This window comes from Triturus cristatus, chromosome 9, assembly GCF_964204655.1.
Source record: "Triturus cristatus chromosome 9, aTriCri1.1, whole genome shotgun sequence".
Lineage (NCBI taxonomy): Eukaryota > Metazoa > Chordata > Amphibia > Caudata > Salamandridae > Triturus > Triturus cristatus.
Window position 1 is genome coordinate 232515597 of NC_140592.1, and position 14192 is coordinate 232529788.

Here is a 14192-nt window from a genome sequence, read left to right on the forward strand (position 1 = left end):
CCATAATGGTTCTGTAACGGTTCTGAACAGTTTAGTGCTGCAGTGCCTCACGTATCATTATGAAACAGCAATTTGAGCTGGCCTTAGTTGGATGTCAACTCTGCCCAATGGTACCTTGCAAGGCAGCCATTCACTCCAGCATTATATTCCCTTTAAATAGTTTATATAGTCTCTTCAGTGTGCTTGCGTCCAAGTCTGGGACAGGATAATAGACACCTCCAGTAGATGCCACAGAAGGGTTTGTGTCATCATCTTGTTACTCAGTTAAGCACTACATTGTCTGTGGATCATGGCTGTGGAGGCAGCAAGACTCGCTTCTCTGCGTTTTTGCCAGGGGCGGTGGGTGAGATTTTAAAGTGGCAGGGCGCAAACGAATGAGCATACAGCACCGTAGGGAGCGAGCGCAGCGAGCGAGCCCGAACCCCAAAAGGGGGGTTTGGGGGGGTTACCCCCCCCCCCCCAAGAAAATTTTGAAAAAAAAGAAGAAAAATCGTGCATTTTCAAGCAAATTTGTGAAAGCAGGAAGGTTAATAAAGCAATTGTGAAAGTGCAGTTATTACATTAATAGATGGCATAACAAAGGCAGCTGCCCAGGGCGCCAGACTTTCAGGGGACCACTGATAGAGCCAACTCTGTTCTGCAGAGAGCCTTGTCCTGATGACCGTGAATAATTATTAAATAGATTTTTTTTTAAATATCGTTTTCCTTTAATATATTTGTTAATGTGGTTGATGTATGATTTTCTATTACAACATTTTCAGAGAAAGTGTATGTTTGTGCTTCATGCAACATCTATAAAAAGTTGCTTTTAGATCAAAACAGGTCCTGAGATATGAGAAATGGCAGGGTGTCACGGAGACTACTTTCAGCAATATCAGTGAGCTGCTGCTGCTGTGTTACAATACTGAAAACCCAAGTCACTGTCCTTGAATATTAGATGTAAACGAAACACATGTGGAGTTTGGACGATTTTGCCGGTGCACTGACAGTGACCTGGCCAAAGAGGGCAAGAAAGAGCTAATATTGGATCATAAATTCAAAGGGTTCCGAATAGGTGCCCCCAAAATACGTTTGACACAAGGCCGCCAAATCCCTTAAGATGTCCATGAACCAAGCAACCATTCCCATTTTAAACCGTTGCTTAAGAGCAGTGTGGGCAGTCCCTAGATAAGACACCCCAGGTACCTGAACATTTGAGATATATTGAGTGACCGAGGTGGCCTCCACTGCTCTCGCTATCTCAGCGCATCACCTTTACACCCAAATGAGCCGTCTCCAACTACACGCACAGTAGATCACATGCACGCGAACTTTGAACTGTCATGGACAAGGGTATTTCTCAGCACTCACTGCGTCCCAGGCACGGCTGCCCCACCACTCGGAGGCCCATCCAGCTCACTCGCTGCTCTCCATGAAAATGATGCTTGTAACCGCTGCTCTGCATCAGGGCTGCCCAACTTAACACACATCTGCATACAACGAACCTCAGTGGACTTGATCAACATGTTCATGGGTTATTCTGAAAAATCACGCTGAAACGTCCCTCCTGAAACCACTTTGGACACCCTTGCCTAGAACTCTAATCTCATCCTAAGACTGTCAATGTGCTGGTCTGTTCCACTATTTACACAAATAATTTAAATACAACAGTTTTGTTTTCTTTCTTTCATAGGCTACTCATCCCAATGCAGGGTGTCCGAATGCTCTACATCCCAAGTAAACAAACATTATACATTGACAGTACATCATGTGCGTAAATCAATGTACAGCAGGTGTTACATAAAGTGAGGGTTACAAGCTGTAGGAGTTACATGCCCTTCGTAGCTCACTGTCCTATATTAGAATCATATATACAAAACGAAAAAATAGGTCATAAAAACACAAAGAAATGAATAAAAACCCTGGCAGTGAAAGGGCCGAGAATGCTACTCACACGACATACCGAGCAACAATTTGTTGAAAACGCATTTATCGAATGACTAGTAGATCTAGCATGATCGTGTCATTATCTTGTTTGTTGCATTTATTTGAAGACATGTCAACTTTAATGTCAACGCCTGTTTTTTTTGGATCGTATTGGTGACTGGACCAAAAATAATTCTAGGGAGAATGAAAAAACAAACCATTCAAATAACGTGTTAAGTAAAATGGAAAACAACACAGATCAGGAATGTGCTAAATAATAAAATGGCACGCGACGCCAATACAGTCAAACTACTGTATTCCTTCTCACACAAGATCATTAACTGTCTCCCCACATCGGCGCAAAGCACAGGGTAGCATTCTACCAAGTTCTATATATAAGCGACAGACAAAAACAACAAAAAACGTGTTCCTGTCAACTTAGGAAGCACAGTGCATTAAATACCGTTGATTTCGCATGATTCATTTACTAAGCACATGATTCATAAAAACTCCACTGAACAATGTAAGGGTAGCGACTAAGTAATAAACGTGAATTACTGGCCAGCGTAAGGGGGAACCTGGCAAAATATGACAAAGCCTAGAGAGGGGTACAGCTCAAACAAGGCGTAAAAAAAGTCTACAGAAGAGCCATCTGGTTGCCAGGATAGGCCACTAAACCCACTGTGCACCCTAAGGAATAGAAACTGAGTGACCAGCTTTTGGCTTTCTCATTGTCGGGTGTCATCGCACCTTTTATAGTTTGGGTTTGAAGTCAGGGTTCTGTAAGTGGTACTCACGCTGAAGCCATTAACTTCCGGGAGTATGTTCTCCCCATGTGACAAAAAGACCACCCATTCATTCAGTGTGGCACTGGGTAACAAGATAGTTACCAGATGACTCCCCGTAGATATGACACCATGGGCCTGGTGTATCCTTAGGGAATAGGGAACTATTCAGGAAGCGGGGTAGGATTCCACCGCGCCTCCTCAGAAACCAGTTTTTCCTAAGGGACCCTCATTAGATGACCAGTTTGGATAAGGGGCACCATGAAACGCGGACTATTTTTGGGGGGGGGAATTTTCATGTTAGGAACATTACTGAGTAGATTAGGGTCTGCCTACTCTCCTGACTAAATGCGTTGACCTCTCTGGCACTTCTGGGCATGAAATAATTTTACCAACATGCACTCCATTTTCAAAAGTTTTCTTTTTCTCTTACGTTTTAAAGGTGTGCGATTCAGCTTGCGTGCGCCGTGTCTGAAAAACACATAGACATATACTAAATAAATGAATGCTCGGTGTGGAAAACCGATCCCTAGCTGCTGGTCGCACTGAACATCAAAACACGATGGTTTTTCTTCTAGTTTTCTCCAGTAGATTTTCTTCATCTCCAATGCTTTTACTTTTTAATAAATGACGCTCAGTTGCGGCTCGTGGGGTGTCGCGGGGGGGGGGGGGGGTGTGTATCGCGGAGGTGGGGAGGGGGGAGTTTTTAAATAAAATTTAAAAATCCTACCTAAGCAGGTCGGTCTGCTGCCTCGGGTCCGTTGGCGCAATGGCGCCTACACTCTGGAACAGCCACTGTGACGCACACATCACTGACTGCTTGCAAGTGGGCGTGCAAAACCCTCTCAGCCAATCCTGGCGCTGCTGGCAGCGCCAGGATTGGCTGGGGCACGTTTTACACTCCGCACGCCTGCCCATTAGGAGACCGAGGTTTGAGCCTTTGCTCAACCCTCGCTCTCCTAATGGGCATGCGCCAGAACTGCAAACACAAGTGCGCATGACTGGGCACGGTGCGAAAATTCGTCCTCCGTCCCCACTCATGCACACTTGTGCATTGTGCTGCTCCATGCCCCTGGTGACGGTCTGACTGCATGTCAGTCAACATGACGCCGGACCGCCCACGGGTGGTCTGACGTCATGCTGACTGACATAATTGTCAGTTGTTCTCAGCCGCGGGTCCAATGGCAGGTGGGGCTACGCCCCAATGGACGCACCGCGGCTGGTTTTTGCATGCACTTCATGAAATAGTTTCTTTTGTTGCAACCGTCCTTTTCCTCCGGTATGGTCTTACTTTGGCGATGTGATCTGGGCATTTTATTCTTCTCTTTACATCTCCTATTTTTTTTTTGTAGTAACATTGTTGCACAGTTCTCAATGAAAGTGCACTTGCTTCAAAACACTATTTTATTATGCAAAATATAAGTAATTGCATTCTTTTTTACTTTTTAGCTTAATGGTTTTTTAAAAAGTAATTAGGAGAATAAACATGAATTGCGACATTAAATCCAACATAAAGTGATATTTAACCAGAGTGCAAGCACGCTAGGAGGCTATATCCACAATCGGACTAAAAGATTACATTGCTAGTCTTTTGCAGATCTGGTTTGGATGCAAACTTTGTAAGGAGTGACAGAAGAGTTAGACAGGAGAACGGAGAGAAGAGAAGAGCAGGGGAAGAGGAGAAGAGAGGACACATAACAAGGAGATGTGCAATCAAAAAAACTTCTTAAAACAGTGTAATAAGATCGCTAATGCTGAAACTTTGGGGAATCAGAAATATAATTAAGCAGCAGCACAAGTTAATAACCATATAACTGGAAATTTAATTATTTGACCTACTTCCAAGCGAAGTTAAATATCTGGTGAGTGTATCTCACAATGTTTCACGCTTTGCAAGTAGATAGGTAGAATTAAGATTTTAGTCATCTAGTGTATGATTATGACATACCAAGTCCCACCATTATGAAGAGTAATAGTCTTTGTAGATTTCCAATTAGCCGTGACTACCTGTAAACCAAGCGCGATTAAGAGGTCTACTAACTTGCCATACTCTTTATTGTGGGTTCAGGAATTACTCAGACTGCCCGAAAATAGAGCACTATAGAGATGGGAGTGCAAAATCTACAGATTTCTCCAAATCTAGTTCAAATCAGAACCCAAAATTGAGATGCCTTGGAGCACAGAAAAAACATATCTTTGAACGTGCCAGAATGAGTGTTGCAATGCCAACAATTATGTTTAAGCAATTTTTGTTTTAAAAGAGATGCTGGAGTAATAGAGTTGATTGTAAATATTGTATAGTGTTTGAGTGAGGTTGGCAGGACGTGCAGTGGTGTGAATCTTCTCCCAAATTTTCTTCCAAAGGGATATAGGCCAACTACGTTGTAAGTCAGATTACCATGCAAGTAAGATTTTAGATTTAGGTTTGTCTGTTAAAGCGAGTTTTAATGCTCTATAGATCAGTGCAGCTCTGGATGAAATATTTATGGAAGATTCTTTTTCCATGGCCTTCCGATCATTGGAGAGAAATTTTATAACAAAACCTCTAAAGGCGCCTTTGTCCCAGACAAAGTGAAAAGAGGTTTTCCCTATTTCATTAAGCAGAAAATACTCATGAACAAAATATTCATATGATTGAAGGAACTCCTTGTCGGATAATACGTTATTATTGAACTGCCACCTAGATCTAGATGTGGTATTGTGAAAAATATCAGTCAGTACTGACCGGAGAATGGTAAGAGATTGGGATTGAACTAATATCCGAATGTACAAGGTGTTGTATCAGAAATTTACACATAGTGTATCCTAGTTTGGGAGTGTGGGGGACTGAGTAGAAGGAAATGTTTTGGAGAGAGGGATCAACTAGTCTCCAGGAATCTGATAAGGCATTATGTGAGATGGCATGTTTGAATGCTATGAGAGTTTTGTGTGGAAGGAATTTAGTAAATGACTGTCAATCAATGATAGAATTGATTATTTGATTGCAGTGGCTGCCTAAAATAAAATTGTCTGTGGAATGTTGTGCAATTTTTGGGGAAATGGTCCTCCAGAAAATAGGGTAGGGTTTGTGGGCCCGTAGACATTCAGAATTGTGAATGTACCATTGTCCATGTTTAATTTAAGTAATACCCATCTACTCTCCTTGTTGGTCTCCTACAAAATAAATAAGTTTAAACATTTATGACCTAATACTGCTACTCCCTTTTTGTGAGATACAGAGGGAAAAGTAAAGCTCCCCAACCGATTGTCTCTTGAGTTTATCATCCGTGTCAGTGAGGTGGGTTTCCTGAAGTAGTGCAAGTTGGCATTTTAATCTGGACGTATGTGACAAAATACATTGACGTTTTAATAGGATTTCGTAGACCCAAAACATTACAGGTTGTTACTCTGAGAGGCATTCGAAAAGAGGCCATCAGGGCACATCAAAGAAATCAAGTGACATGTAGGTGAACTTTGGAAGTGCTTCAGTAAAAGATGACGTGTGAAAAGAGATGAAAGGAAAGCCAAGAAAAGAATTTAAAACAAGGGGAAGAAAATTCCAGAAAAATAGAAAGAAAAACATAAAGACAAAACAGGTAGGGAAATCCTTGGTTGCGGTTGCTACTTTACTAGTTAAAGAGGACAACCCAGAGGATGCGGAGAGTGTGGAGAGCCCAAGATGAAGATGGGACCAGACTCCTCTCCGGTGAACATGGGATAGGGGTACGAAAAATATTTCAGGAGGAGGAGGACACATTTTATGAGATATAAAAATAAGAGGAACCAGAAACTGGGTAAACGGTTAATATAGTAAAAACACTAGAAAGTTGAGAATGATGGGGTACATGATTTGACCAAATATAAGAAAAATAAGGAAGGCAAACTTAACGTGGACCGCAAAGGATAGGAGTTCTCTGGAGCTGTACATGACACATGAGGATAGGGGGAACCGAAACAGTTGGAAGACTCCATAAGATAAACTTGAGCTGAAATACAAATCGGAGGGATAAGGTGTAAAATAGGGGAAAATAAGGTATAAGAAAAAAGAAAACCTTAAATAAAAAAGATCAATCGGTTAAACATAACATCAGGCTAACTATGCAGAAAACAGTCATGTTTTGGCAGAAGCACCACATGCAGATGTCAATGAAGAAAATCTTACAGTAAGGCTGGGTCTTCAAACTTGTGAGTTTTGTCTTTGTAGGTAATTTTGAAAAAGGAAGGCTGGAGTAAACCGTATCTGATGTTCATAGATTTTAATTGTGGACGAAACCCAAGGAAACGCTTCCTCCTGGCAGCTATGGCATTTGAGATGCCCTGAGAGAAGTAAACTTTGTCACCAGACCAAAGCAAGGAAACCCACTTGTTTAGCGGCAGAGAGGATGTGCATTGTCAGTGTACTTCAAAAAGAGAATCATTATGCCTCGAGGTCTGGTGTTAGTTGAAGAAATAAAAGGTTTGGGTCCCAAGCGATACGCTTGTGTTGATGTTAAGAATGCTGTGCTCTCGTAGGTGGATGATATCAGGAATAGCCTTTTGCAAAAGAGAAAATCATGTCAGGGCCCTCTGAGTTCTCAGAAATACCATTAAGTTGCATGGTATTTCTCCGTTTCTCGAAGTCTTCAGTAGTTTTTTAAGTAATTCAATTTCCTTAGTCGGATGGGATATATTTGGGATCTCAACACCCTATAAATGATGATCATAGGAGGACCATTTCTCCTCAGTGAGTTGGTTTCCACTACAAAAGGTTTTAGAGCCCTTAATTCATCCATGACATGGTCCAAATTGAAAGGAGGTGGCAATTTAGCAGGAGAGTCTAGGTCTTTCTTGAATCATTCGACCAATCTTGAGGGCTGTTTTGACGAAGAGCCAGAAATCGAAGTGAACGAAGAGGTTTTCATGGACTAGGTCCTGTTGTCGTTTTTTATGACTCATGGTAAGCTTGGAAGATGATAGAAGAGGGAAGGCCTTTTTCTTCTGCTTTAAGACCTGCCCGTAAAGAAATCTGAAAATGGTAGTTATGATCCGATACCCAGTGATGAGTGAGATGAATGAGGCCTGCTACCGAGGAAAGGGAGAGTGATCAGTTCTGTAATAACTTCTCTGGGAGAGTCAATTTATGGCCTGGATCAAATGTACTGCGCAGCTGTATACATGCGAGAAATAAAGACAGAAGCCTTACGAGACCAAGAGGGAAAGCAGTGGCTTAAATTACTGTGAATAGTGGTAGTCAGGCAAAGCGTACCAGAGATAAGGTGCATATAGCCGCTGTGTTAAGGAGGGCAACAGTAGCAGGTGAAGTCCAAAAAACTAAAGAGAAATGGGTCCTTACTATGTTGCTATCACTGCTGCAGTGGTGATAGAAGAAGAAGAAACAGGTTCATTAAAGCTCAATCCCACTTGAGTTCACCAGAGCCGGTTGGAGAATGGCAGCCATCTTGTGCGGTGCTCGCGACGCTTCTCGTAATGTTATATTAACACAGTAAAATATATTATCTGTAAAGCATATATACCTTATAAAAACACTTTGCTGCCTAGCTTGATTTTGGGGGGTAAAAGATATGACATTTTGCAGTTGAATTTCACTTCCAGGGCTTATCTAAACTAGTTTCCCTGGTTTTTAAGCCAAAAGAGCATGCTAAGTGGCTGTACCTTTTTGTACAGTGCCAAATGCATACACAGTTGCATATAAGGAAACTATAAATAATAAAATGTATGCTTGCTTTGGCTGTTAAATACCAAGATATTTTTGGGTTTGATACCTTTGTAAATTACTTGGTTTTCAGTTTGATTTACCACTTTCCCAATATGTAACATGTTTAAACCATAGTAAAATACTACTTCACAAACCAGAAAGATAACATTTCCTAAAACCTCAAAATCTTCCCCTCTTTGCTTATCTGCACAATGGAGCAAACATTTTAAAACACATGAAACCTACCATAGATTGTGCGGTTTAAAACAATTTTCAAGACTGAATATCAATATCTTATCTATTATGCCTCATACCCCTCATCCTTTTGGAGTATAATTTTTACCCGTGCCACTTGCATGGGGACAGCTCGTGCACCATGAAATATAACTCCATCTATAAGTCTTATTTGGCTCCGCAAACTCCATTTCTTGATTATGGCCTTGTATAGAAGGAATTGCTTATAAGAATTATGTTGACAACTAAGTTTTGGTATAACCTGTATTGACGCAGATGGTTGATGTTCGATACTTTTATGACTTAATTGTCGAATAAAGTTTTTTGAAATGGTTTGTTCTCTGGAAGCGTAATCATTTCAGAGCCTCCAGATATTGTCCTACTTTACACGTTTACCAACACTTTGTAGTCCTTGGTCCTCTTTTATAGTCCTCAGTTGTTCATAGCTTTTGGAATGTATTTGGGGCTTCAGTTCAAGCATCGTTAGATATGGTAAATGCCTGCATTTGAACTTTGAAAAATGCAGTTTCCCAATGGTATGCCAGTACTTTTATAATATGCCTGTTTGAGTATGTGTGCCTGTAAAGCCGCCTGGTGTGTGTGTTTGTTAACTTGAATCTTGGCTTCTGCATAATGTATGATGTATCCCTTGATTGTTGGGGGTCATCCTAGGCATCCTCAGACAGGGCAGCATGGTGTGTTTACACAAAGATTATATGAGTATTGTGTATTTCACATAATGGGTAAGTATGTTGGGTGTTCTAGAAAAGAAGTGTGATGTGATACACTGTAATGTAGCATGGTGTTTTTAAAGACACTGCCTGCATGGTATGTTTTAAGACTAGGCTGAATGTTGGTGTGTGCTATTTCCTTCTAATGTTCTAGGCCTGCGCATAGAATCAAGGAATTTTCTGCTCTATGCAGAGGTTTCTTGGTATGTGTTTTATTCAATATTAAAAGAAATCAGGTGTTCCATTGGATATGTTTGGTATTGGGGCATGTGCTGATTGATTAACCTGCTGGACAGAAGTTAATTGTGTGGCATCACCCAGATGGATTTCACAGCTGGTCTGGCGCAAAGCAGGCAGTTGTTTGGGTCAGCAGTGTGGTTTTTGTTCATTTCACCACTACATTTTGCATGCCACCAAGTTCTGTTGTCTTAATGTACCATGTTTCTGCTTTTGTCCCCAGGTGAAGACTGAAATTAATGTAGAAAGTAAACATCAGACCCTACAGGGCTTGGCATTTCCCTTGAGACCTGAGGCAGAGAAAGCCATTCTGCTTCTGAAGCAGAAGAAACTTAACTATGTCCAACTGGTGAGTTGCGGTGCCTCTGTAACTTCTCATTTGATGACTATTAGGGAAATGTTATATCGGAATTAAGCATGGGTGACTCCACAATTACCTAGATGCTGCTTGTTGGTTACATCTTTCAAAAGGGCCATCTTCTGAGATGCAGATCTCTTTATTTAATCCTGTGGTCTTCCATGACATATTATGGTTGTGGGGTTGCTTTATCCATAAGTTCTGTCAACTGCTATCTGAATCAAACTAAACTGAACCTATCCTTGCAGAGGAGTGGGCATGGGACATATTCGGCTGTTGTATATTTCATGTACTTAAACAGTTGGAGTGCTGCCTCCACACAAGGTGCCAACATTCATCTCATATGACACACATTTTGTATTAACCAGTAGTCCATTTAAAGTGTAAAAATTGATCTTTCCTTCCTCTCCTTTTTTTCATTTGCTCAGAAACTGGATTTGGAAAAGGAAACCACTGAACTTGTTCACACAAACCCAACAGAGATTGCAGATCTCCCTCGAAGGATCCCTGATGACACTGCACGCTACCACCTCTTCCTTTACAAACACTCCCATGAGGGGGACTACCTGGAGTCTGTTGGTAGGATTTTACACTAACATTAATTTGAGATTTGGGCATGGTGGTGGTGTTTTGTTTGGCAGGGATAGTGAAGCATTTGACAATGTGACATGGAGTTTGCATAGAATGGAAGTGTGGAGACTGGCTTGTGGTTCATTGTGGTTGACAATAAAGATGAGGCCATGAAAAAATATGATATAATGATCAAAATAGAGCATAAGCCAGAGTATGCGCCATACGTCATTCCTTACCATAACCTTTGCTCTAAATATTATCTTACTGGGACCACATACAACTTTATATTGTCGCATCACTAGGTTTTAAAAATATCAAAAAGTGCGCTATTCCATTGTTCCCTAATTTTTCTTTATTAACTAAAATAAGATCGTTTTTTTATATTTCTTCATTTATCCAGTATTGGATCTTTCATAGATTCACATGCTTGAATACTTCCCTCTTGTTGGAGTTCCATGGTACCATAGTAAAGCATTATGAATGAACTTAGCAAAGGCTAAAATGGCACTAGGACATGACATCTATAAGCCTATCTACATCCTTTTTCAAAATGGAGTGAACTTTGACCATTCAGGTTCAGTGCTTAATTTGTAAAATATTAAGTGCAGGTGCTCACATTTTTCTAGGAGGCCCCACCCACTTCCCGGCTCCGCCCCTTCATCCACTGGCTCCACCCACTTAATTTATTGGCTCCATCCACAAGCCTCAAAACATCACAGCCACCTCCTTGCTTCTTGAGTTCTGCAAGAAGCTGAAGACCTGGCTCTTCATATAAGCACCTCGGGGACCACATACCTACACCCCTGCCCAAGCGCCAGGATACCCTCTCGGGTGATTAGTGCTCTATACAAATCAATGTAACATAACATACAGAAAGTCTATGACAACAACTGAAAAGTGAACATAAATTAGAGATTGTATGTACATCCCAAAATGCAGCGTTAGGAAAGATCGTTTGCAGATGTCAGAAAGCTTTGCAAACTATACAGAATGTGCCTGTACTGTGCTGTTCAAAAGAAAGGAAGAGACAAAGGAAGGAGGAATTAAGAAAAAAATGTGAAAGGAAGAAATGAAGGGATAGCAGGAGAAAGGAAGTGAACGTTGTGTGATGAATCGAAAGAAGAAAGGAAACAAGGAAGAAAAACACAAGGTAGGGTTGAGGATAATGAAGGAAGAAATTAAATAAGGGATGCAGGAAGGAGCAGAAAAAAGTAATCAACAAATGGAGGAAGAAGGTAGAAATGCACCAAGGGAAGAACGATGGAGAATGAATGAAGATGTAAGAAAGCAAGAATGAAAAGAAAGGAGGCATGGCTAGAGGTGCTGAGGAAGAGAAAAAGGAAAGGAAAAAAGGTGGGACGAAGGAAAGAAAGTCAGTGGAATGGATGAGAGTATGAAAGGTACGGAGTCAAGATGGGACTGATGGAATGACGACAGTGAAATATTGCAAATAAATTGAAAAACAAAAGATTGAAATACATTTCTGTGTCTTTAACACACTGTGTAGGTTTGTAAAGCACATATTCACCAGAGGGGGCCTTGACACCAAATTAATAATGTTGTCATGCCAGCTCAATGGCACTAAATTTAAGAAACCTCAGAAAGATGACTGAGTGGCCACACCAAGATTTAAGGCCCTGAGATAAAACACAGATTCCTGAGTGGACATTTTTAAGATGTGTGCAAGAAAGAAAAACATAAAAGGGAGAGTGATTAAGGAGGAGAGGTCCGAAGGCAAATATGGATAAGGTAGATAATTAATGTGTAGCGAAGTGGGAAAAGCAGAGATTGGGAGTGGAACATGATGAGAATGAAAAGAGGAGAAAGGTAAAGGAAGAAGGGCAGACAGCGGGGAGCATGTGAAAAGAGAGTGAAAGGGAAAATGGGAAGGTGAAAAATGAAAAGCAATTAAATAGGGGCTGTGATTAACAGGAAATGCGGACGTAGGGTACAAAATGAAGGGAGAATGGAGAGAAGGGAAGGAGTGAGGTGTGAAGGGTGTGAGAAAGTGGCTCTGTATATACTGTTCCCAAATAGGTACAGTGTGTACAGAGTCAACAGTCCCCAGAGGTTTGGCAGAGGCTAAAGTTAGATATAACCTTACTCATTAAAGTGGTAGCTTGGTCGAGCAGTAAGGCAGTATCAGAGGACAGTGTAAAGCATTTGTTGCACACACTCAGTCAGCAAATGGTCTCACACACTCAATAACTGTTTTATTTTAGAACCAACAATAGGTATTAAAATATACTTTCTCAGAATGAGATGCTTTAGGTAAATACTTTTACAATATGCTATTGACTTTTGTAAATACTGGTTACAGGTTGTTGCAATAGGCAACACAATTTCAAACACAATAATGCATTGAACTCAATGGAAGTTTTAAGTTCTTTGCAATAGATTACTTTCAGGATTGCTTTTGTAACTCCAGGACTGGATCCTAGATTCAGTCCTGTGACAGTTCTTAGAAACAAGTGATAAAGGTCGACTTAGTTACTGTTGTGATTTTTAGGCAATATTTTGCTATTTTAAAAGTCGACACTTAGAAGAAATTTAATATAAAACAGTCAATAATTCCCTATGGGAGAAAACTCAAGTTGCAGGTATAGTATGTTCTTGTTACTTTAGAAATCCAGTACTGGGCTCCTAGACTCAGTACTGGGGCCTCTATCTAAAACAGGTAAGTAATTACGTTTTCACAATTGGTACGATTTTTAAAGAATATTTGAAGTTTGCAAAAATCGACACTTAGAAGAAATTTCACAGAGGAACAGTCAATGATTTCCTATGGAAGAAAATTGGGTTACTGGTAAGTACGGTTGTAAATATTTTTCAGGGTCAGTGCTTGGCACCAAGATCCAGCACTGGGATCTCTCCTAATAGCAGGTGAGTGTATTCGTTTTCGTTACTCGGTTGATTTTTGGCGAATATTTTAAGTTTTAGAAACTCCACACTTACAAGAAATTTCTGAAGAAACCAGTCAATGTTACCCTATAGAGGAAAATTGGGTTATCGGCTTTTGGGTAAGTACTCGACTGGCAGAGTTAAGGTTCTGGGCACAGACTCTGGGGTCTCCCAGGGTCAGGTAGGTACAGTTGTTACACCCTCAGCGGCATAGGGGCAGCCGGGTGCAGAGTGAGTTAGGCCCAGTGTTATCCTATGGGAGGCAGGGGGGCCTTGGTTGGTGGCTGGTGGCTGCTGACTAGCAGGCCACGTGGCTGTGGGAGCTGGGCTCCTGGTCACTTGCTCAGGGCAAATGGGGAAGTAGATAGGTGTAGAGGTTACACTGCCAGGGCCACTCGGGGGCTGGGTGCAGGGTGCTTTTGAGCCTTCGGGCGCTCAATGGATTTCAATGGGAAAGCTCCTGGTTGAACAAAAGCTGCAAGCTCGGGGACGAAGATTCTTCAGGTGCCACCACCACTTCGAGAGGTAAGTTGGGTAGTTGGAGGATAGGTAGGTACCCAGGAGTTGGGCACAGGGGGCCGCAGGGCGCCGGGTGCAGGGGTGCCTTTTGGTGTCGGGAAATCTTACCCTCTATTGATCGCGGTTGGGGGGGTACCTGGATCTGAGGCTGCAGGCATAGTCAGGAGCGTCGAGGTGAGTCCTTGGGTGCCAGATTCGAGGTCACAGTCACCGGGGGGACGTCCTCGGGGTCTTTGTTCACTTCGGCACAGGCCAGGCTTGGCGGGTGCAGAGTG

At 41.7% G+C, this 14192-nt stretch overlaps 1 protein-coding gene across 2 annotated transcripts in view; it reads left to right on the forward strand.

Annotated features, from left to right (window-relative positions):
* TWF2 (twinfilin actin binding protein 2) overlaps positions 1-14192 on the forward strand; it is a 239132-nt gene that overhangs the window by 155067 nt on the left and 69873 nt on the right. For both annotated transcript variants that reach the window (XM_085624807.1, XM_085624808.1), the window contains 2 exons: positions 9790-9915; positions 10353-10503. In XM_085624807.1, coding sequence (XP_085480933.1) covers positions 9790-9915; positions 10353-10503 — 277 coding nt within the window. The remainder of the gene's footprint in view (positions 1-9789; positions 9916-10352; positions 10504-14192) is intronic.